Below are 24,372 nucleotides of genomic sequence, written 5' to 3'. Positions count from 1 at the left end.
AGTCCGCAGAACCCGCCGAATCAGTCGCGTCAGGACTCGCCGGCCATCAGGCAGGATCCGCAAGATTAAGCCATCGCTCTCCGGTACCATCTCTCGACATCCTAGTCGCGATCCATTCGTGTAGGGATCAGAACCAGTCGCAGCAGAACAAGGAGGACCCGCGTCCACCATAGAGGCTTGAACGGTCGTGTGGCCTAATATCCCTGTTCGGATCCGTCTGTCTCTCTCTCTCGGTTCCTTTCCCTCCGTTCTCTCCCTCAGTATCATCAATACACGATCTAATCAACGTTCTGATCAGACAGAGTCGTTGTGAACAGACAGACCTGCGGTCTCCAACTGAGACTCCGATCGGCCCTCCGGCCAACTCTCTCCTACTTTCCCATCAGGATTGATCTCACTCGGTCTCTTTCTGTGTTTTCTCTCCTCCCTGTCCAGAACCCGTGTGGAAAAAAGAGTAACCGTCCTTGATCCCCGAAAATCCCCATAAAAGGAATGTTTTGGGTGGTTTCCTCCCCAACCGTCAATTCCATAACCGCCACGCGCGTTCCTTCCAGTCCGTAACCGTCCTAGACGGTTTCTCCCTCGGCCAACTGCCTTGACGGTTTTCCGTAACTCCCTGCAGTTCCAACTGCTCTTTAACCGCCTTAGCGGTTTATGGCTCAACCGTCCCAGTCGGTTATGCGTCCAGGATCTGCTCTGGAACTGCTCGTGTAACCGGCCTGGTAAACTGTTCGGTAACCGCTCTAGTAACTGTTCCAGAACTGCTTAGTAACCGTTCCAGCCATTTTCCTTGGCTAATCCGTTCATGTTCAGCTCAGTATACGTTCCTGTCAAAACGTATACCAGTCAGTCCACACATTGACTACTAATCTCGGATGACAAGTCCAGATGTTTTGTCTGAATCCGTCCAGCTTAGTCCGACAAGCTCAACTTCTATGTTTGGACAGACAGTATCGTCTTAATATGACAAGTACTATCCAGTTGACATGTCCAAGATGTCTGTCCCGTCTGATCAGTCCAACCCTGGACTGATCCAGTTCAGACTGCGGGATGGGGATGCTACAATTAGCCCCCCATAGAATTGCTGAGTTGTCTTGATATGAATCAATTGAATTGTACTTATTTCTTGTGTTCTAGAGTAACTGACCAGAACCCTGAACTTAGGTAATTGGGCGCAAGCGAAAGCATGGTCCTTTGTCTGAACTAGTTTACATTGTGCTAGGATTGCTAGAAACAAACGACAGTTGATTTAGGAATCCTAGTGAACCGTTCAAACCCGCTCGCTAAAGCTTCCTAGAAGGAACGTCGATAGACAACTCCATAGTTGTATCGATCGACGATCTAAAAGGTGTATCGATCGGCAGCTCGTTGATAGCGTCAATCGAAACTTTCTCAAGATCAACAAACAAAGTTGAGATCTTAGATCTAGTCAATAGATGATCAAAACAAACGAAAGTTGATGGATCATTCTTATGTTTGAGTTCTATAATATCTTGTTTAGAATCTTAGTCTCTATCTACTATAATCCTGATTTTTTAAATAGAAATCCTAAGTCTGACATCTTCATTTACTGCTTAAAACCTTCAATCAATCAACCGATAAATTACTTTGCTTACCACTGCTATTTAATTTACACATGTTTGCCTAGCTTAATTACATGACTACTAGATATTTTGTGTGCCTTAGCTCCCTGTGAATTCGATCCCTAAGTGCTATAACTCGCCTCTTAGTTGAGAGAGTACAAATCGGATAAAGTTATCCTATCAAAAATCCTTATAATTTTAATGCCATCTGCAAGACACATGTCTTTCATGTCCAACTGACCATTGAACAATGATACATCATACATCGCACCATAGTGGTAATGCAACCTCGAGTATGGGATGGATTATAAGAGACATCAACGGAACTGTATGGGAGTGTGAAATGGGAAAATTGAAGGGATGATTTACAAGCAAGGAATCAGAATTAACATCAGTACTATGGGCTATTCAAGCATCTTGGTCTATGGACTATGGGTTACCATAATGTCATCTTCGAAGTGGAAAGATTTCCCGTCAACAATCTGTACAACACCACGACTACAACATTGCATCTCTACGCTACAATCCTGGAAAAAAAGTTTCTCCTTAATTAAAGTTGCCTATCAGAATCGCTCAACAAAAACATATGCTGATTTATTAGCTAAAAAGGAATATTAAAAAACGGAGTCTGATTCATTGTACTCCATGCTTTTTACAACAGTTTGCATATTTTTAGACAATAATCAATAAAATATTATTAGTCAGGAAAAAACAACTGAGCAAAAAAAAAAGACATATTTCTTCATTTAGGGCCGAACAAGTAGTCCACCACCCAGAAAACAATAGGTAACAATAGGTATGATTGGTAAGGGCACTGATTTCATTTTTTGGCTGTAGAAATTCTGATGTGATTTTTTTTTTTGTTTTGGCTCTAGTTTTTAAGTTTTTAAAATATTTTAAATTTGAGCTGTAGTTATTTGTCTCCGCAGAACAATTTTAAAGACATAAGTTTAAAGAAGTGTTGTGGATTTTTTTTAAAATGGCTCTGAGCTTTAAAAAAAAAATACAAATAAAAAATTAGTGTAGATTTAGGGTTGTAGGTATAATTGTGACTTTGGAGAGCACCTACAGCCAATAACCTTTGAATTCTAGAATAATTGCTTCACCGTTAGGGCACTCATACTTTAGTTACTACAACTCAAGTACGTGTAGTCATGGAATTTTCTTTTTAACATTAAAAAATAACCCAATTTTAACTATATAAGTAGTCAAATCAGGGGTTGTTATAAGTTTCTACACATATTCTTTAGTTCACCTTTAGGAATAAGTACTATGGATAATTCTTCATATGTGTGGACGAGTCTTTCTACTGTAAAACAATTACTATCCTTAGAGATTAGACATAAGAATCATGCATGCTATAAGGTTAGAGCGTGGAAAGATCCTTAGACCAACTCCAGCAATGGGTTCCTATAGGGTTCTAAACAGTAGCGAATCCAGAAGTGATAATGACTGGGTGCACCAACGTGTAAAATTATAAATTTCAATTGATACATATAAAATTAGTTTGATGCACACAATCTGTTTGATTTAATGCTGTGGTTACACTTGGTCTATGATTCATATCAAACTTGGTCTATGATTAAAACTTGGTCTATGATTAAAACAGTAGCGAATTCTCTGATGCACACAATCTGTTTGATTTAATGCTATCTATTTCCTAATGAAATTCAAAAAAAAATTCTTGCAATTTGATAACAGCATACACAGAGCAAATGGGTGGTAGATGCTCTGTTTGGATCGGTTATGCTTCTACGACATGATGGTACAGTCAAATTGCTCATCCTTTCCCATCTCTGTTTCTCTACTTGCATCATTTAGTCATCTCTCAAAGATACATTTTACTATTATTTCCCCAGTTATGGAGTGGCTTGGAACCAACGAACTCTCTCTTTTCCTTATCGGCCTCATCCTTGCTTTGTAAGTTTTCATGAAAAATTGTAGCAGAAGCATATAAACGAATTCACTCACTTACTGGTGATAATATGCATGCAGACATGGTTAAGGGTCTCCCAGAAGGTTCACACGACCAATCAAGTGGTGGTGGGTGCGATCGTGGGTTCTGTTTATTCCACCTTATTGTACATAACGTGGAACTCACTTGTTCTCGAAGCTTTTGCCTCATCATTCTCAGTACAAGTAGCTGTCTTTACGGCTGCTGCTGCTGCATCTGCTCTAGGTTTTGCAGTTTATGTGCTACTTAACTGGTTCAAAGATGACGACAGATGACAAAGAAAATATAATAATTCCAGGGTTATAAAACTATTCATTTGTTTCCCATTTCACTCATACTGTTTGAGCTGTCTAGCAATCAACATTACCACTTGCGTTCTTCTTGTAAAGGTTCTTCTTGAAATCAGTTTCATTCAAGTTCTTTGTGTTTTCTGCTGCATGAACTTGAGCTCAAAAAAAAAAAAAAAATTTAAGAACCTCAATGAGGTTCTCCCATTGGATGATGAGAAAATTAATTAGACTAACAAAAGTTCTAAACTTTTCAATTCACAAAATTAATTATTAATTTATTTATTAGAGTCCATAAGGGTCTCTAACTAATGGACTTGCTCTTAGATCCCGACTATACCTGCGAGCAGGGACGAATCCAGAAGAATTATTTACTGGGTGTATTATTAGTGATAAAAATAAATATGCATGAAGGAGGCTCGAACTTAGAATATTATGGGGGCACTAACTGATTTTTACCATTTGAGCCATTGAAAATTTTAGTACTTTCACCTGTAAATTTTTTATACCAATAAATATGTTGATGCACATGCTACCACACCTTGTAACGTGGCTTCGTCGTTGCCTATGATGCCTACCCGTCCTAATGTCCTGGTAGTCCATCAGAGATTAACGATCAATGATTTTACTAGAGAAGACCCAAAGGAATGGGATGTGGACATGCTTGAGAATTTTGTTGTTCTAGAGGACATACCTCTTATCTGTAGCTTAGCTATTAGCCAAACCACTTATCGAGATATTTATTATTAGAATTTGATACAACCCTATTCAACAAAAAAAACAAATCAACTGAGGGTTTGGCTTATGGACCTGTTATTAAATGACATGCGCTTGAATTTTTACTTAAAATGTGCTTATGATCATGCTTCAGTTCAAAGAAGAAAGGGCCAACTTGAAAATACAAGCCATGGTCGAATAATATATCAATTTGACGGCAATTCAGAAACCGTCGACAATGCAGAAGGACATGACCAGTGAAGGAATTTTACGAGCACAATTTCCAAAATTTAGTCAAAAGTCTTGGTCATTGGTCAAGTCAATATTTTCCTAGTCAAGTCTTCATGGTTTTAAGAACTTTATAGTTTATAGGTTTGACTAGTATATTTATTTCTATCCACAGCCTATTATATAAAACCAAGTATTGTAATGTTTTATTCATTCAACCTTTTTAATAAAATCTACTTTTAAATTTGTTGAATCCTTCTTTCTTTTTAAACATCGACTGCTGGAAGTTCATTCTCTGCAAGTAGACTCATCCTTGATCGAAAACATAGTTCATTCTCTTGATCAATGGCACATCTACAGAAGTGTTAATCAGTTCATAGATCCTGACTGAAGACCATTCGATCCATCAACCATTCCACCCTCCTTTGATCGATTTCTCGATCAAAAGCCTATCCATCGCCAACCTTCGAGTGCCGATTCCCGGGAGGGATTTCTATTATTCTTGATGAAACCCTAGGAAAGGCCACTCTGCTTTTGGTTGGATCAATTTGGAAAAGGGGTCAGATTGGATAGATTTTGATGATGATATGGATTTGTGGATAGAAGAGAAGATGGATGATGAACTTTAGTGTAAGATCTGCGGAATGATCAGAAACTTGCGTAGATGTGTCCTTGATCATGAGAATGAATTCACAAGTACGATCAAGGACAAGTTTGCTTGCAGAGAATGAACTCCTAGGAATCGATGTTCAATGATGAACGAAGGATTAATAGTCTGCAGAAAGTTTTTAACAAAAAAAGGTGAATAATTTTATTCATGGCTACTTAGGCCTTTATATAGTCTTACAAGTTGTAGAAACCAAAAAGACTTAGCTAAAAACAAAACATAGAAAATTACAAGCAAAGACTTGACTGAACTATTGTTTTGATGGAATTAATGTTTTGACTGAAACTTGGACTGCCCTTTGGCTTCCCACGACCTTGACTTATTCTGAGGATTTCTTGGTCTTTACTCTATTGTTGCATTCATTCAGGTTTATCCATAAGTGCGGCATCCACCGAGATGCATCCACGGGTTCTGCATCCAAAGAGTTGCATCCACTCACTAAGTTCTTCCTCTTCCATGTTAGCTTCTGGTTTGATCATGCTTCCATCATCTCCTCCTCCTTTCAAAGGATTTGTCCTCAAATCCAAATCTCATGGATCAAAACGAAATGTGGGTTTAATAGAGATCAAATTCAAATTACCACCTTTGTAGCCCTTGTAGTTTTGTGAGGAATTTTAGCTTGGTCACTCCATGCCCATCTATTACTCTGTCAATCACATGCTGGTTTCTTTGAGCTCCATTTCCAACACGTACTCTCTGGGATGAAATGACCATACCTCAAAATACTGCAGCTCATCCTGGTCGTTTTTGTTGCAACCAAACTTCTGAAACTTATACTGGAATTGTCTTCCGATATATGGCTTCAATTCTTTAAACAAGGGAGCCTTAGCTTTGGCTGTTGGATCCAAGAAAGCTGAATCTCCAAATACAAAATACAGACCTTCTGTTCTGTTTGATTGAACTTTTGATTTTTGAACAGAACTCCAAACCATCCACTCTTTGATTGGATCATTCACACTGATTTTAAGTTCACATAACATTTCTCCTTCCAGCAGTGATACTTCTATTTTAGATTCGCCCATAGATGCACAAAGCCTCCTTTCAAATATTCTACTTCCTTTAGCATCTCAGAACAAAGGTATAACACCCCGACTGCCCACGGATAATAGGCCACCCATGCCCTTTCTCTTGGCCTGTGGGCCCCATCCCGTTCTAACGGTCGGTGCGTTAATTTTCCAAAGGCACGACAGTCTTGTTTACTAACCCTGCAATCACAACGTGACATTTTCCCGTGCTTTGGCCTTACTCGCACGCTATCGCGAATCACTTCCTGATAAATCACCCATCCTTTCACTACTCCAGCTCAAGCACGCTTAACTCTGCTCTGGAGTTCTTAACGGATGTGTGACGGAAAAGGTAAGTCAACTTTGGTGACATAGGTAGCCAGATCAATTCTCTTGAGGCTTTCCATATACCACAACTCGGGATGTTACAATTCAGCCTCTCTCAAAGAACGCAACGTCCTCAATGCGCCCCATGACAAGTCTCAAGACGCCTCTCGGATCAGAACTGAGATGGCAAACCAGCTCTGATATACTTAGAACATCCCGACCGCCCACGGCTATTGGGCCACCCATGCCTGCTGTCTCGGCCCGTTGGCCCATCCCGTTCCAATAGTCGGTGGGTTAGTTTTCCAAAGGCACGAAAGTCTTGTTTACTAACAATGCAATCACCACATGACCTTTTTCCGTGCTTTGGCCTCACTCACATGCTATCGCGAATCACTTCCCGATAGGTCACCCATTCTTTCTCTACGCCAGCTCAAGCACACTTAACTCTGTAGTTCTAAATGGATGTGTGACAGAAAAAGTAAGTGAACTTAGGTGACATAAGTAGCCAAATCAATTCTCTTAAGCATTTCCATATATCACAATTCGGGATGTTACAAAAGGATGAATGGATCAGGTTGTGGATAATGAGAATACCTCTTGGACAGTGTATCAACATAATCGATTTTGGTGAGGTTCTAAAACAGATCTTCCTTTGCAGCTTCTTTACTCTTTTTAAGGCATGTTTTCTCAATCGCTTCTGGTTGTGCCTCCTTCGCAGGATCAGATTTCATAATTATCTTTGATAGCACTCCCACAATAGGATCAGTATGGACGATCTTCTCTGGTTGCTATTCCACCAATGGCTCAGAACCCTTTAAAGATTCCTTTTTATGAAATTTCTGGTTTGATGGTGATGTTGGATCTGTCTTCTCTTCCATGGAATTCTATGTTTTTGTGCTAACTGAATCCAAATCAGTAAAGGAACGTCTTGCTCTCATGTCTTTGATTTTCTTCTTAACCATGATGGCATGATTCAGTTTTTTTTTTCTAACTTTACAAACCAGTCTTCTTCTGGTATAGCTGCGGGCAAGTGAGACTCTTGTTGTGATGCTGATGGTGTACTTTCTCACGGTTTGGTCTCCTGCCATATTGTTCCTTGACAGCTTCAGGGAAGTCTTTTGGTATATACCTCTTATCCATGATGTTCTGAAGCTCCTCCCAGGTTGTGATTGCTGTTTTTTTCGCAACCAACGTCTTTCCTCTTTTCTGTCCCACCATCTTCTAGCCTTACCGCATAGTCTACTAGTAGCCAGAGATAACCTTTTATTTAAGGCATGCAATTGTTCCAGATACATGTCTCCATGTTTGCAGTCTAAGATAGATATGTTTCAGGACAATTTCCTCCATAAAAAAAACTCTAGGTATAACATATGGACGTGATTTTGAACCCATCAACAGAGAATTTCGAAATTAAACCCATACAATAGAGAAAATCAAAACCCAAAAGAACATAGAATCTGAAATAAACCAGAAAATATAAATTAAAATTGAAAGATATTTGAGAAATAAAAACCCCAAACACAAATCGATCTTCAGAGTGTTGCTCTGATACCACTTGATGAAACCCTAGGAAAGGCTACTCTGTTTTCGGTTGGATAAATTTGGAAAAGGGATCGGATTGGATAGATTTTGATGATGATATGGATTTGTGGATATAGGTCGAAGATGGATGATGAACTTCAATGTAAGATCTGTGGAATGATCAGGTACTTACGTAGATGTGTCCTTGATCGCGAGAATAAACTCACAAGTAAAATCAAGGACGAGTTTGCTTTCAGAGAACAAATTTCTAGCAATCGATGTTCAACAAAGAATTCACAATCTTCATAGAGTTTTTAACAAAAATGGTGAATGATTAAGTTCATGGCTACTTAGACCTTTTTATAGTCTTAAAAGTTGTAGAAACCAAAAAAAAACTTAGCTAAAAACAAGACATAGAAAATTGCAAACAATGACTTGACTGAATTAATATTTTTGACTAAAACTTGGACTTCCCCTTGGCCTTCCGCGACCTTGACTTATTCTGAAGCTTTTTTGGTCTTTACTTGATTGTTGCATGCATTCAGGTTTATCCACAGGTGTAACATCCACCGACATCCACAGGTCTGCATCATAAGAGTTGCATCCACTCACTAAGTCTTTCTTGTTCCAAGTTAGCTTCTGGTTCGATCATGCCTGGATCGAAACTTAACGAAGAGTGCTCAGTATATTGTTAAGTCTCAATATTGGCTCGTCCGAAATGTTTTAAAGCACAAAACTAAGGTGGTAAACTCTGATCCCAGTATTACCAATCTCCAAATTTTTTTCTTGGAAAATTAAAGCTCCTCATAAGATGCATCATTTTATAGGGAAGCTGGTAACATGACATGTAGATGTAACAAAAAATCTGACGCCTCACAATATGCGATTTGATAACTGTCTTGAATGTGGAAAACTTGATGAATCAGTTAATCATGATATTTTTTAATGTTCGCCAACATTGCTAGCATGGGAATTACCGGCTAAGCCTTCCAATCCGAATATTATTCCGATTCGGTGTTTATACCAATGTAGATAACATATTCTCGGGAAATAAACAGTATTAAAGAATGGATATTTGATGTAAAGAAATATTTGTACACCATATACCAAAAACTAGGATATCACATTTTTAAAAGTAAATAACCAAATAAATTCTAATAAACTTATTACATTCATCTGTCTTTTGATCAAAATTTTCATCTTTTTTTTTTGAAACTGCAAAATTTTCATCATTATATACCAAAAATTAGGATATACACGGTGTGGTGAGTGAGTCCAAGGGCCACCCATTGACTGACTATTCAAGTTTTGATGAAATATCTTCCATGTTAATAATTTAGCACCTTGTCGTTTTACGTCCAACTTGTTCGTGTTTTCTTTCGTCTTTGAAAGCTAGCTACTCGTGAATGGATAGTGGGACATGAAGGCAAAACTGAATATGATTAAGATAAGTATAATTTTCTCTATCATCTTTAAAAAGATCTGACGAGACTAGAGAGTATAGATTTGTCTATTAGACGTATACACTCACAACGATCCATTGAATTAATAAAAAAATCACTCAGTGCTTTTCACCCACTTGTTTTATTTTATCTGATAGCTGTTCTATATATCTTTGACCACACAAAGCTCTAAGTCTTTCTCCTGCTTTTGACCTTTTGGAAGTGTAAAAAGATATCTTGCTCTTATATCTTTATGTCACATGTAAAGTAATGAAAAAGCCTATTAGTTTTATGTGACTATAGGCCGAAAATAGTTAAACTTTTAATAATGATTTATTTAAATATTGATTTAGATTTTTATATGGATTCTTGCTTCATAAAAAAAATTAAAGACTAAAACCGTTAAGTAATCGTTTAAAAGTGTTTTTAATCAACCAAATTTTAATTTGATTATCTTTGGAACAATTGAGTTTTATAAAATTATGTCAAAATAATATTGATATTTTATATTTATATTTAACATATTCAAAAAAATTCAAATATGTACAAAATTTTATGTATAAACTATAATAACTCTATCTAATTTCATTTTGTTGGTATACTAAACCGATCAGAATTTTTAAGTTAACTCAATAAACTATATGTCAATCGTTCAACCGAAGTATTATCTTCTGATTAAACCTACATAAACTCAATTATTTACAAACTAGATTAATCTTGACTAGGCCGATCGCTGCTTGATTTTTCTTCGTATTTTCCACTTCGATATCCTTGTTCATTCCATTTCGAGGCTGTTGACTTTATAGATACATAGTTTTTTTTTTTTAGTTTCTACGTTGAGTTTCATCCCCAAAGCCACACTCAGCACTAGTTTAAGCGATAAACTATTTTTTAAGCGATAAACTAAGAATATGTGGTGCTACTCTAAGACACGATATTTACCAAAACTAATACATTTGTGACTTGTGAGGAGCATTCAGTGTTTCATTCACAAAAAGGCTTGGAATTAACTGCAGGGGGCATACAAGCTTAGAAAGATAGAACAAAAGAAACATTTATTTCTATAAATAAACATCCCTTTAAGCGACACATAAGACGATACATGGTGTTGATCAAAAAAAAAAAAAAAAAGACGATACATGGTTTCCTAATAGATGCACAGTACATACCGAATAGGTCTTACAGAGCGCAGAGAGTCGGAACAAAATAAAGTTGTAAATATGGATTGTCGACTTTTGGGTATGCTCTCTCTTCTATGTTCCGCATAGAATAACCATTCGGAGCCATAGAGGAAACTTGAGTTAGGTTAAGTCGAGTCGAAGCGTTTGCATCTGGTGTATGTTGGACAATCACTAAATTTCATACCATTAACAATTCCGGTACATGCACCAGGATTTGGACCACAATTGCTCTTAGCATTCTTTGCTATAAAGGTTATGTACTTCCTATTCCCTGCAAGAGAATCCCAAAGCCCTTTACCTTCATGAACGCCGGTGAGATTTTGACAGCTATACATCTTGTTTCCTGAGGTTGAAACGGCAAGAAGCAGGAGGAGCATGACTATAGACTTCATTTCGTCAACTATTTCTCTTTTATGTTTTGTGCTGTGAAAAAGGATTATGTTTCTGGGAGTGATAAATAAGGGAACCACATAAATAGTAGTAGCGTGATAAATTTTGAGTGGTTAAGAGAACCCTATCGGAGAGACTCCAAATCAGGTTCTAAAAAAACACAAAGTGAGAGGGATTATTGGCAAGTGAATTCTCATAAAGTTTGAAAATTTTAAGAATCTATTGTTAATAGTTTTTGGGTTTCAAAAATCTTATTAGAATCCATTGTTCTTGGTTTAAGAATTTTCAAAATTCATTCAAATCTTTTATTATTCAAAAAATTTAGTTATGATTGATTTTCTAATTCTAACTAAATCTAGTGTTATTGAGAGATGAATTATATACATTTTTAAGACTCAACTTTCAAAATATCATATGTGTCCATGTGATTTTCAAAATCCTTGTAATAAAAAACTAGAAAACAAAATAATTATTCTTACCAAATATCTATTGCACCTTAAATACAAATTATATGTTCAAAACTAGAATTTATTACATTTATATACTTTTACATTTTTGAATATATAATTATTTTTAAAAATATTATATTTTAATATAAGTATTAATCATTACATTTACAAAACCTAATAATTTTATTTTTTAAAAAAAAAAACTTTCTAACAACATTTTCGATTTTCAAAAAGAAAATTTGAAAAAAAAAAATATTTTTTTTTAAAATAGAAAAATTATAAAAATTATAAAAATGTGTGAATTTGAAAACATATAATTCAAAATTATATAAAAACAACTTTTTGTTGTAAAAGAATGCGGAATTTGATCTTTATTATTAATGAATCATAAGGTCCCTTTATATATGGATTACAAGATAAAAATAAAAGAAAAGAGTATAAAACCTAATCCAAGAGGAAATAAGAAAACTACTAAAACATAGAAAAGGAAAACATCTATTATTCTAAGTCGGCCAAAGGAGTGGCCGACTCTCTCTCCCTTGGACGCGGCCGCGGCTGGGCCTGGTTGTGGCTGTTGGGCCTTCTCTTCTTGTCTTGATTAATGGCAATCTACTCCATGATTTATAACACTCTCCCTTGGATGCCATAACCATATGGGTTTGTATCATGCACGAGGTTGCCTCATTAAAACCTTTCTAGGAAAACCAAAACCCAAGGTGGGAAAAATGGAAACCGTAGATTAGGAAAAAGAGTACAACGCATGAAACTCCCCCTGATGACTACATCACTGAAGATCCTTCAGCTAGCGCATTCCTATATGATGAACCAGCTTCTTGAACGTTGAGGTTGGCAGAGACTTGGTGAAAAGGTCGGCTGAATTGTCACTTGACCGAACTTGAACCACTTGAACTTCTTTAGCCTTCTGCAGGTCGTAGGTGAAGAAGAATTTGGGCAAGATGTGCTTTGTTCTATCTCCCTTGATGTATCCATCTTTGAGCTCAGCTATGAAAGCTGCATTGTCCTCATAGATGATCGTTGGCTCTTTCTTTTCCTTTCCCACGGCCAGGCCACTCTCTTTCAGGACGTGGCCGGTCATGTTCCTCAACCAGACAAGCTCTCGGCTTGCTTCATACATGGCTATGATCTCGGCATGATTAGAGGATGTGGCCACTAAGGATTGTTTTGTGGACCGCCAACATACTGCAGCCCCACTATGTATAAACACATATCCTGTCTGAGATCTAGCATTGTGTGGGTCAGATAAGTACTCAGCATTAGAAAATAAATAGATTCTATATTTATTTTACAAAAAAATGATAGAAAAGAGGTAATACAAATTCATGAAAATCTATATCAATGTAAAAAAATTATGCTTAAATTTCATAAGTCAATCTATTTAATTTCAAAAGTTAAAATCTGTCAACTCTCAAAATTCACAAACTCTAAACTATTTAATTTCTTGTTTTGGATCAACTAATATAAAGGAGACAAGTGGCTAATAAGAATTTCATGAGTATTTATTACTTCACGAAAACATGTCCATAATGAATTACGAAAAATGGTCGTGTAACTTTACGACGAGCTAACGTACAAAGAAAATCTTCGTAAATTCGATGTAAATTTACAAGTTCGTCATAATATATTTTACGACTTAGGAGAAGATTCGTTGTAAAATGATTGTAAAATAACTACCTAAGGACGAATTTACGAGAAAAATGATATTTTAGGTGGAATCGTGTTAGTAGTGGGCTTTACTTGACAAATATCGTCGTAACTTAGTTTTTAAAAAGATGTAAAAGACTTGTAAAATCATTTCGGGCAAACCAGTCGTAAGATGTTTACCCACTAATCTCAAATTTTATATATATATATATATATATATATATATATATATATATGTCATTTCTCTTGAGAATAAAACACACAAACAAAAAAACAAGAATCCTAAAACGTGAAAAATTTCTGCTGATGACAATATTTACGAGTTACGAAGTTGGATGTGTACAAAACTTCTAACAGGAGAGTGACGAAGAATGTTAGGGTCAAAATGGTAATCTCGAAATCAACGGCTAAGATTGCTACTCATGTAAAACTTTTCCGGAACTATTTCGAGAGAGTGGAAATCTACGAAGATCTAACTTCTTTAAAACAACCTCTGGAAAAGAAACCGACAAAACGAGAAGAAGGGCTTACCAACGTCCCTACCATCCGTCATCACCCGAAGGAAGCTGAGGTTCGATCCAGTCCAACCAGCTCAGCGAGCACGGTCCGTCCCGGCCCGCTCGCCATCCGCTCGCCATATCCGACCCGCTCGCTACTCGCCTTATGGCGAGCGCGGTTCGTCCCGGTCAAATCCGAAACATCAGTACCATGCATTCTCGTTCTGTCCTCGTAGCTCTATCCTCCGAACCATGGCTACACTGTCCCTTGTTTAGTCCCGGATTGGAGTTATACTTGAAAACTTACGATAAAAACCACGAAGACTAGTTTTTGCGTAAAAGTTTGAATCTATCGCATGAAACGGCGACTTTTTTTTAGAACACCAGTTGTCTCGACTATACAATTCATTTAAACTCTTTTATAAAACTGACGCTGTATCAAAGGTGGTTTCTCAAAAAAGATCACAAAAACGTTTAAAGACGAAAAAACGGCCCGCAGAAGTCTAAAACGCGGCTAAAAGCCCACTTGTGGTTTTGGACAAGATCAAGCCCAATGATCCTATGATGGTCTACCTTTTTATTTGCAGAAAGGGATTAATGTCAAGTTTCCGAAGATAATTACGAAGAACGGAAAAAATGGGATATTTCCGTGAAGGGATAAACTTGGGCCCAGAGGCAAAAAAGGAAAGAAGCCACCGACCTTAGACACCTATATAAGGAGAGCTGGAGCAAAGAGCGCGGGGATCCGAGATTTTATACCTAGAGAACTATTGTTAGCTTAGAGGACTTAGAATTTAGGTGGTTCGACTAGCGAAGTCATAAAATCTTTTTTTTTTTACTTTTAATAAAATGCACAATTTTACTTAAAAATACTCATACTTTTCCAAAGGAGTTTTAAATTCTCATTAATGGCATTTTAATCTTTGGTTTTGGACCTAAGTACAAATACAACTCAAACAAATCATGGATTTGAATTATAACAATCAAGATTATTCATTAATTAAATACCAAAATTTAAAATCCCATTAGAATCATTTTATAAAAAGCATTCTGTTATACTCAAATGAAATTTAGTTTTAAATATAGCCAATATATCAAACTTTTAATGGTCATACTTTATTATACACATAACATTCATTAAGAACTATAGTCTTTTTGACCAATCATTATACACAAACGATATTTTTTATCATAAACAAATCAGTAGGAAAACAGTTTTAGCCACATGTGTTTATTCTTTAAAACATAACTAGAACTGGACCTGTACTTTCATGCGGATAAGCTTTTATTTTATAAATATATAATTTTAATATTACTGCAAATTTTTAAATATATAATTTATATTTTAGTGTTATATATCATATAACTCTATAATCTTACTATTTATGTTTATTATTAGACATTATTAATTGTTAGACATTACTTTGTTGTTAATTGTTATTACATATTAATATATTTTCCGAGTTCGATATAATAAATTTATAATATGAAATAATCAAACAGAGCATGTAGTATAAAATGTGTTTTTTTTTTTCAATTTCTACAGGTTGCATACAATACCTTTATTGATTATGTTTAATTAATTTACTTAAGCATCTAGCATTTTAGTTTATTTCTGGATTTTATAATTAAATACATTCTTATGTTTAATTAATTTAAAAAAAAATGTAAGATTTTTTTTACCGGTAATTCTAAACAGAAATATTATCTTCTAATATATTTCGAGTTTGGAATAATTTATTTTTGAATTTTTTATTTTTGATCAAAAACATTTCGACAAAATGAATGTTTATTTAAGATAATATAGAGTCTCGATTATGAAAATATTATAGATTACAATAGTAAAGTTTTATTCAAAATATTAGAGCAATATTAAATAAAAATTTAGCATAAAATGTTTATTTATCATTTTATAGCTAAAATTAATTTATAATAATAATATGGCTACTAATTATGAAATTAGTTAATGCAATATTTTATAAGAAAAGTAATGGGTTTGAATTTTTTTATTCTTTTATGGTTCTGAGTATATTGAGAATATTCTTTAGTTAGGATTCAGAAAGTTTGATTTCGTTTTTGTTTCTTATTTGATTTAGTATTTAATTTTTGGTTCTAGGATTTAGCAAGTTGTTGATTTGATATAGTTTAATAGAGTAGATATTAGAGATGATGGAGATATTGTTTGATTTCGTTTTATGATTAAATCTTTTGTGAAATATAATTAACCAACATTATCACGTGTTTTATGCTTAGTTAAATGAGATCATCTTCTTCATCTCCTCTGAATAATGAAGACGTTGATACACGGAATAATGAAAATATTTAAGATAAATTATGGACATGAGATAATTCAGTGTGAGAGGAATAATCTGGTTGGGATCTAGCTGGACACCTAAGATCACAATATTGAGATGATTAAATGTGATAGCTAATTCATGAAAGGTGAACTATGAACTATGCTTATTCAATGGTCTGTTAATCCAAGATGATAAGGTAGGCCGGAGAGAAGTCAATAGCATGAGTAAGATGATTCTCTGTGTATGTCAAGGATGATCTACCGTAGATGTTATACATGTTAGCTTATAATCGTTTTAGATGGTATGGAACATTATTTTAGTACGATGTAGAAACCAAGAAATATGAATTGATATGCAGCTTTATTAAAAGTTTATATGTTGTTGTATAACTATTATAGATTTAATTGAGTAGATGATATTAATGAAGTTATAAAAATAAATGCATCTATATATTTAGTCACAACTTTGTTCAATAGGTGCCAAAAAAAACATGCCAAGGTAATTTTCAAAGAGTTATTTTTGGATTCACCCCCTAGGATGAACCTCTAGGTTCACCAACCAATAGGATTTCATTATTTCAAATTTGATATCTTTTAGATTAGGAAACAAAATATTGTTAAGATATATTATGTTTTTAAAATAAAAAAAGTTAAAAAATTAGAAAAAAATAGTAGTTAGAGAAAAACGAATTAAAAAAAAAATTTTTATCGTCGTCAGCAAAATACTAAACCCTAAATCCTAATCCCTAAACCCTAAATCATAAACCCTATAAACCCTTGGACAAACTCTAAACCCTTGGATAATTCATACTCTAAATCAAAAACACTAAATCTTAAAACCCAAAACCCTAAATCCTAAACCCTTGAGTGTTTAGTGTTTTTGATTTGAAGTTTAGGATTTATCCAAGGGTTTAAGCTTTACCCAAGGGTTTAGGATTTAGAGTTTAGGGATTAGGGATTAGGATTTAGGGTTTAGTATTTTGCTGAAGACGGTAAAATTATATTTTTTAGTTACTACTTTTTTTAATTTATTTACTTTTACCTTTTTATTTTTAAAATATAATATAACTTATAGCTTGAGAAAATATTTTGTTTTTTTTTTTTTAAATTTCGAATATAAAATAACACAATCCTATTGGTTGGTGAACCTAAAGGTTCACCCTAGGAAGTGAACCCAAGAATAAGTCATTTTCAAATAGGACTCTAATTTAATAGATTAGATTACTCAAAATTATAATATAACAATACTACAACAATATGACTACAGCCCATTGAGAACGTATCAAACTGGACCACATGATATATCATTTTCTAAGAAATCTGATTCATTTATTTGAGGTCAGTGTTTGTTTCTTTTAAATTTTGCTAGATTCAAATCATTTTTTGTAAAGACTACTTCCAACTTGTTAATAGTGGGGTTTTAGGTTCTTACCTAGTTATATCGGATTCTTAATTAAAAAAAAATCATTTAATATGAATCAGATTATATACAGAGCGTTGGATCTACTAGTTTGACCATAGGTCTGGGTCGGATATAAAAACAATGCATGAAACTCAAACATTATAAATGAACAACATTTAAGTTCTTTGTTTTATAATAAAAATTTATAAACTCATGCAAATTTTATCAAACTGGCCAACAAAAATATCTCTTCACTTTGAAAGAACGGGTCAAAAATAGTATTAGCATCTAAATCGAATAGGGATAAAATAGTGTAGTGTGATAGTTAAAAATATGATAAAGATATATGAAAAGAGAAACTCATTTTTGATTTAAAATCGATAACCCATATTGTTACTACATTTCAATAATGAGAATATATTGTTCTTCAATATTGAATATTAATACATTTCATTAAATCTATTTCGAAAAAGCAAACATTGAAAAAATGATAAAAACATAATAACTCAATTGTTAAGACTAAAAAAATAGTAGTAGTTTTAAATTAATTATGGATCAATAAGTGAAAAAAAACATGTGCTTTCTAAGCGTTGGTCAAAATCTAGTTATCATGTTTAAACATCTAATCTATTAAAACAGAGTCCAATTTTTATCTACTATTAACAAGTCATACAAGGACCATCTAAAAAACTACTTAATATGACATATTTCATTATTTACATTAATAATAAAGCAAATATAAATATAAATTTATTTTTAAGTATAACAAATTATGTTGAGAAAGAATCTAACAAAATCCTACCAACTTTCTAAATATTTTTATAAAATAACACTTAATTAATTTCGTAAATACTAATATAACTTTATAATTCAATGTTAATTAAAACTTTATTATAAAACAAGAATATAAAATTCAATACTATTTTTATATTTTTTTTAATTATATTATGTATTATATTAAAATAGAAGTATTATATGAATTAAATATGAGTAAATTTATCTATTTTATTTTTAAATTTATCTATTTTATTTTTAAATTTATCTATTTTATTTTTAAAATAGTTTCATTTAAATAAATTATCACTCATCATTAAAATGTGTTAAAATTCGTAAACTATATTATATTTTTTAGAAAAATAAATTTATAAACATAAATTGATTAACATAGGTTAAACTTTTATATCTATAACTACATGTTATTTTATTTTTTTATTTTGAAACTCTCAACAGTATATTGTTTAAAAAAAATAATATACAAAATATAATAGTTTATAACTAACCTTTAGTTCATATATTATTTAAAAATATGTTATTAGACAACTATGAAATTTTAATAATTCATTCAAAATATTAATGACAAATCAAATTTTAATTATAAATTTAATATATATATTAATTATAAAAATATTCTGAGAGATATATAAAAATCTTACCGAAATTAAAATTATTTATATAAAATAATGTATTAATTTAGTAACAAAACAATTTTGAAAATCGTATAATCTCCCTCTTCAAATATAGTTGTGTAATTTTCCAAACACTTTTGACAAAATATAAAATTTTAAAAATAAGTATACAAACTTAAAATGATAATGTTTTAATTTTTTCAAAAGGTATAATCATAGATAATAAAGAATAACTTCTTGAAATGTAACAGGAAAAAACAAACTATGCTATAAAAATTAAAGTAATCTAATATTTTAAAGTCTTAATTTAATAACAAAAATAAAGAAAACTTAATATCATAACATCCAAAAAATATTTTATATCAATAAAATTTACTAAAATAATATAATGGATGCTACCATGTATACAATTTACTAATATAATAGATTTATATTCACAATATATAACACTAAAATTAAAATTATATACTTAAAATATTTATAATAAATCAAAAGTATACATTCATAAAATGAAAAATATAAAATCTAGTTTATATTAAGCAACTCTCTCACTATTAAATGAAATTCACGTACTTATAAAAAACAAAAGAGGTTTCTTCTGTATCCAAATATTTGGTTGATAAGAGCAGAGGCAACACTATGGATATTCATAGACTTCTACAGTATACATCATAGGGAAACAAGCGCTGGATAAACAACAAAACCTTGTTGAAGAGTTGTGTATGGGTTACTAGAATAGTCGGTTCTGGGAAAAGCCTTGCCCTCCAATTTCTTAATGGCTAATATACCTAGGTTGCAATTGCATGGTCCCCAAATTGTAAAAAAATTATTAAGATTTTCTTTAAAATGTTTGTGGCTCCAAAGTACATCGAGGACATGCATTGCATATACACAGTTTTTGCTTTTGCGCACTATATAAAACGTTTTGCTGAGTTTTTGATTTAGTAGTGCTGGTGATGAGTTAGCTTTAAGTATCCTTATATGTTAAATTATACTTGCTGATCTTTCTGGGTTGTGAATATAAAAGAAAAGATCGATAAGTATTCGCGGCATATCACGGGAGTTCAACATTAAACTGCAAGTTAATGGGCTGCAGATTTATTGCTACTGTAAGATCATGCAAAGTAGAGACACAAGACTTTAACCAGAACTTTATTTTCAATGCATGGTCCCTTTAGTCTCTAAAGTCGTGTGTCTCTACTTTGCAGTGTTTACTCAGATCAAGGGGAAGGTGAAACTAAGTGGTACACAACCGCTTGAGACATACCAGAGTGCGATTGAAGCGGCCTCCAGTTAAACACACAAAACATTGGAGCTTAGGAGTGGCAGAAGTTTTATGTCCATGGAGATTATGTCTGTTCTGTACCTGAGCTTTTGATTTGTCTAGTGATTCAGAGAAATTAATCTCAAAGAACATTCTTCTTCTTCTGGCTATAAAATAAGAAGTTCAAAAGTTACAAAATAGTCAACGATTCAACCTTTTTTCCATTCCAATAATCTTATTGAAGATAAAATGTATATAGATAATGATTCTATAAAAATCAAGAGCAATCAACATCTCATATTAACTGTAAAACGCATCTGGATATACACAATTTCACAGAAGATTTATATGTACAAGTGATTTCTCTCTGTATTATTTTATCATGCAAAGACTCACTGCCTCTTTTTATTCTCTTAGCCAGTTTCATCAAATGCCATCACCTGCAATAATTAGATTGCAAATTGGGTAGGTAAGAAAGGATGATTAATTCTATATGACTGCTGTTAAATTCTACACGATTTGATCTAATTTAATATCTATGAAGGAGACTGATGGCACATTCCACCAAACCTTAAGTTTTGAAACATTTTAGAAAGCAACAAGATACCTTTCCACAGACGGGGCAGGTTTCACTTCTCTCCATCCATTCATAAATACAGCTAAGGTGAAAATGGTGAGAGCATTTGGTGATAATCTTTGGATTCTCTGGCGTGTAATCTGCACATCACGAAATGGAAGATTAGTGATAACCAAATATTACCTCAAAGTACTAGCAACCTCTGCTTCAAGATAAGTTACATGAAATCACAAGAATCAACTAAAGGTTGCAATACGTTCTTATGTGGCCTCTAGAGAGTATCGACACAGTTTCGACCTCATTATTTGACAAAAAGCTATCCTAAGAATGCATCTCTTTATACTCTTCCTCATGAGGTAATAAAGTATCAAGAGAAACATATAAAGTGAATTCAAAGAAACTACTAATGTACCATCAAGGCAAGTTGGGCAGATATCCTCATCATCCGAATCTGCGTAAGAAAGCTGTAACTTCGACTTTTCATCGGTGGGTGAACCTTTTGAATACGCTTCTTTCGAACCATCTTCGTAACCAGACTTGTTCCGTTTGGCTCCACCTCCAGAAACTTCAGAGCTCATTTCAGTATCACCTCTTAACGGTTCTGCTTCTTCCCCCGAATGGCTTGATCCCTTAGCAAAACGGAAGTACCTAGGATCAGCATCGTAAGGCAACGGCCTCGGAGGAGAGTGATAGACATCAGAGAGAGATGAGTCATCAAATGAAGTTGTGGAACTCATCACTGTGGCAGCCTCCACAGTTGAAGGTATTGGATGCATTCCACCTCTGTTAAATATCGATGCATACTGCAAAAAACAGGTGCATACAGCAATAAGTAAACTTTCATTTGAATTACAAGTAATACAATACAAGGAGAAGAAGAACATACCAAACCCATGAAACTCTGGAGGAAGCAGTTAAGGCAGGGACAGTTCCTAGACATTGAAGTGTTTGGATTCGCATAGCTCTCAAAGAGATCAACTTGAAAGCAGCAACAGAGAGCTCCCATGTTTCCAAGCAAACAGAAGCAAATTTATAATGAGAGAGAAGCTAATTCCACAGAAGATGTCTCTCTGCCTCCCGCAAAAAAAAAAAAAAAAAAAACAGAACCTCTCCCTCTCACTTGTCCTGTAAGAGAAACAGATTTTTTTTTTAAAATGAATCAATTGGAACAGCTATAACAAATTATTAAATGAGAACTCTGCCGTGGTTTGAGGGTAAAGATTCATTATTTTTATATTCGATCATCAGAATCAATCCGATATGGGATTATGAGCTGATCATTTAGCTTAAGAACAAAAGGGTTTTTTTTGGAACCGATCCTCTTGATCATCAAAAACATTTTTTGTTAAAGAAAACAATGAAAAAACAGAGGAATCGAAGAGCACCTTTTGAGATAAGAGGCTTGAGAAAATCCAGAAGCACGGAGAAAAATTCAATGAGAATCTGTTGACTAATTAATCGATTGCAAGGTTCTCTAAGTTTGGTCGGAAAAGTGCAAAATGATTTCTTTCCTGGAACGATTCTCTCTTGGTATGTTTTGTCTTCTTCTACCTTTTGATCCATAGGTTTTTGGTTGAAATTAAAACCAGGATAACTAATTGGTTTCGGAAACCATCCCTATACTTTCACCTTTATTTTATTCTTACCTAAATAGTTATAAATAAATTATTTACTCTCTAAATTAACCCCATATTTTTTGTATTACCAAATTCAACACAGTTTTTATAGCTACCCGAATCCGACCCCAGTTAGCTACAGAAACAATCTTGGATTCGAGTGAAATGCTGGTGTAGAGACCACATGGCCACAAAAAGAATTCTGGAAAACACCCCTTATATTTTTATTTTTAAATAAATTAAAACTAAATCGAAATTATGGGGAAAAGACTAAGAAACCTAAAAATCAACATCATTACTTACCCACTCACTTACAATTAGCCCAACTCTACATGAGAATCCGATCCTTGTTCTAATAACCCTAGATCCTCAATTCCCTTCTCATCAACATTTCCTTCCATTTCCATAACCAACCACGATCTCTGTTTCTCATCTCTCTCTCATCACTAATCAAGCATAACCATCTTCAATCTCATCCCCAATTCCAATTTCGTGTCACACATTCACCTATTCCATAATCAATCCTGATTCAAAACCTTAAGAACCCAAATTTTATATTTTTAATTTTTATCAAAATTTCTCAATCTCATTATCCAAATCAAAATCGAAAAAATTCTTCAACCCTTTCGAAATTTCATTATCGCAAATCGATCAATTCCTTATCATTCTCAATACTGTCATATAAAACCGAAACTCATCTTCAATATACAAAATTTTCGACAATGAAGAACGAAAAATATTACTAGTACAACTAAAACTAGTATAACTAGTATAATTAGAACATGCATAACTATTACAACTACAACAAATATACCTAGTATAATTAGAACAACTAGAACATGTATAACTAATACAAATTTACCATTAATATGGTTATATTAGCTTTTTATTTTCGGTGTGTGAATGATGTTATGATGTAACCAATGAAAAAGTTGTTCTAATCTTCTATTATACAGATTTTTCAAAATATGTCAAAATTTTATTTTATATAATATTTATTTGGATATTTATTTGTTTTACTATTTACGATAAAAATTCATTGTCAGTTTTTTTTGCTCTCGAAACCAAAGAAGTCAACTGCCAAACCGGAAAAAGTTGCACTAGAAGAGGATTAGAAGAGTATACTCCAAAATATAATATAAAAGCCATAATGAGTTGAAAAGGATACATGTTTGGTGTTTGAACTACAACAATAATAGTCCAACTGGTTTAACTATAGTAGTAGTATTAGTAGATTAATTGTAGCAATACTTAAGAGTAGTGTGTTTTAGCATTGAGTGGTGGGTTTCTGTCCCAAAAGTCTATTTTCTTCACATGGACATAAAAGTAAGATAAGAGATAGACCAAGTGTAACCACATATAAATAAAATATATGATGTAACTTGCATTTTTTGATGTAAGAAGATGTCATATCAATGTTTTCTGTATTTCCATAAAGGATTTCAAACAACTTTGTATTCTTATGTTTTTCAAATTAACAAGGTCCACTCAGTATCTCATAACACTCACTACAAGAAAATATTTATATTGTGACAAATTTTTTAGTCACAATAAACATAATTCCGTAACAATATAACCATTGTGACAGAATTGTTACCATTTATGAATAGTCGCAATAATGTCGTCACAAATTTATGCGGTAACAAAAGACGTCGTAGTTTGTAACAAATAATTCTAGTAGCTAGTTTGTCAGTAAAAGTGACAAAAATAAAAGTAACAAAACCGTCACAATTATTGACTAAAAATCTGGTCTTAAAAACGTTGGCTTTGGTGACGACTAAAATGTCTCCATTTTGTAATTAATTGCAACAAAACTTAGTTACTAATTTTCCTAAATAGTGACTACAGCTTTGTCATCAATTCGTTACACTTACATACTAAAAAAAAGTCTTGAATCCGTCA

General features: G+C 33.4%; 1 protein-coding gene and 1 pseudogene across 2 annotated transcripts; one reads left to right on the top strand and one right to left on the bottom strand.

Moving 5' to 3' along the window:
* The first annotated feature begins 266 nt into the window (after positions 1–266).
* Positions 267–10,892, top strand: LOC103863813 (annotated as a pseudogene). Its single transcript, XR_004457548.1, has 2 exons — positions 267–3,507; positions 3,579–10,892. The product of XR_004457548.1 is annotated as a lipid phosphate phosphatase epsilon 2, chloroplastic-like (transcript).
* A 9,583-nt stretch (positions 10,893–20,475) lies between these two features.
* On the bottom strand, positions 20,476–22,478 carry LOC103863812 (E3 ubiquitin-protein ligase At3g02290). Its single transcript, XM_009141566.3, has 5 exons — positions 22,240–22,478; positions 21,741–21,979; positions 21,267–21,657; positions 20,885–20,994; positions 20,476–20,717 (listed from the first exon to the last, which is right to left on the bottom strand). Exons 2-5 carry the CDS (start codon positions 21,858–21,860, stop codon positions 20,691–20,693), a joined length of 648 nt encoding a protein of 215 aa, XP_009139814.1. The 5' UTR covers positions 21,861–21,979; positions 22,240–22,478; the 3' UTR covers positions 20,476–20,690.
* Positions 22,479–24,372: the final 1,894 nt, after the last annotated feature.

This window comes from Brassica rapa, chromosome A04, assembly GCF_000309985.2.
Source record: "Brassica rapa cultivar Chiifu-401-42 chromosome A04, CAAS_Brap_v3.01, whole genome shotgun sequence".
Classification (NCBI taxonomy): Eukaryota; Viridiplantae; Streptophyta; class Magnoliopsida; order Brassicales; family Brassicaceae; genus Brassica; species Brassica rapa.
The sequence above is the reverse complement of the archived record's forward strand: the minus strand, read 5'-3'. Positions and strand labels throughout refer to the sequence as shown.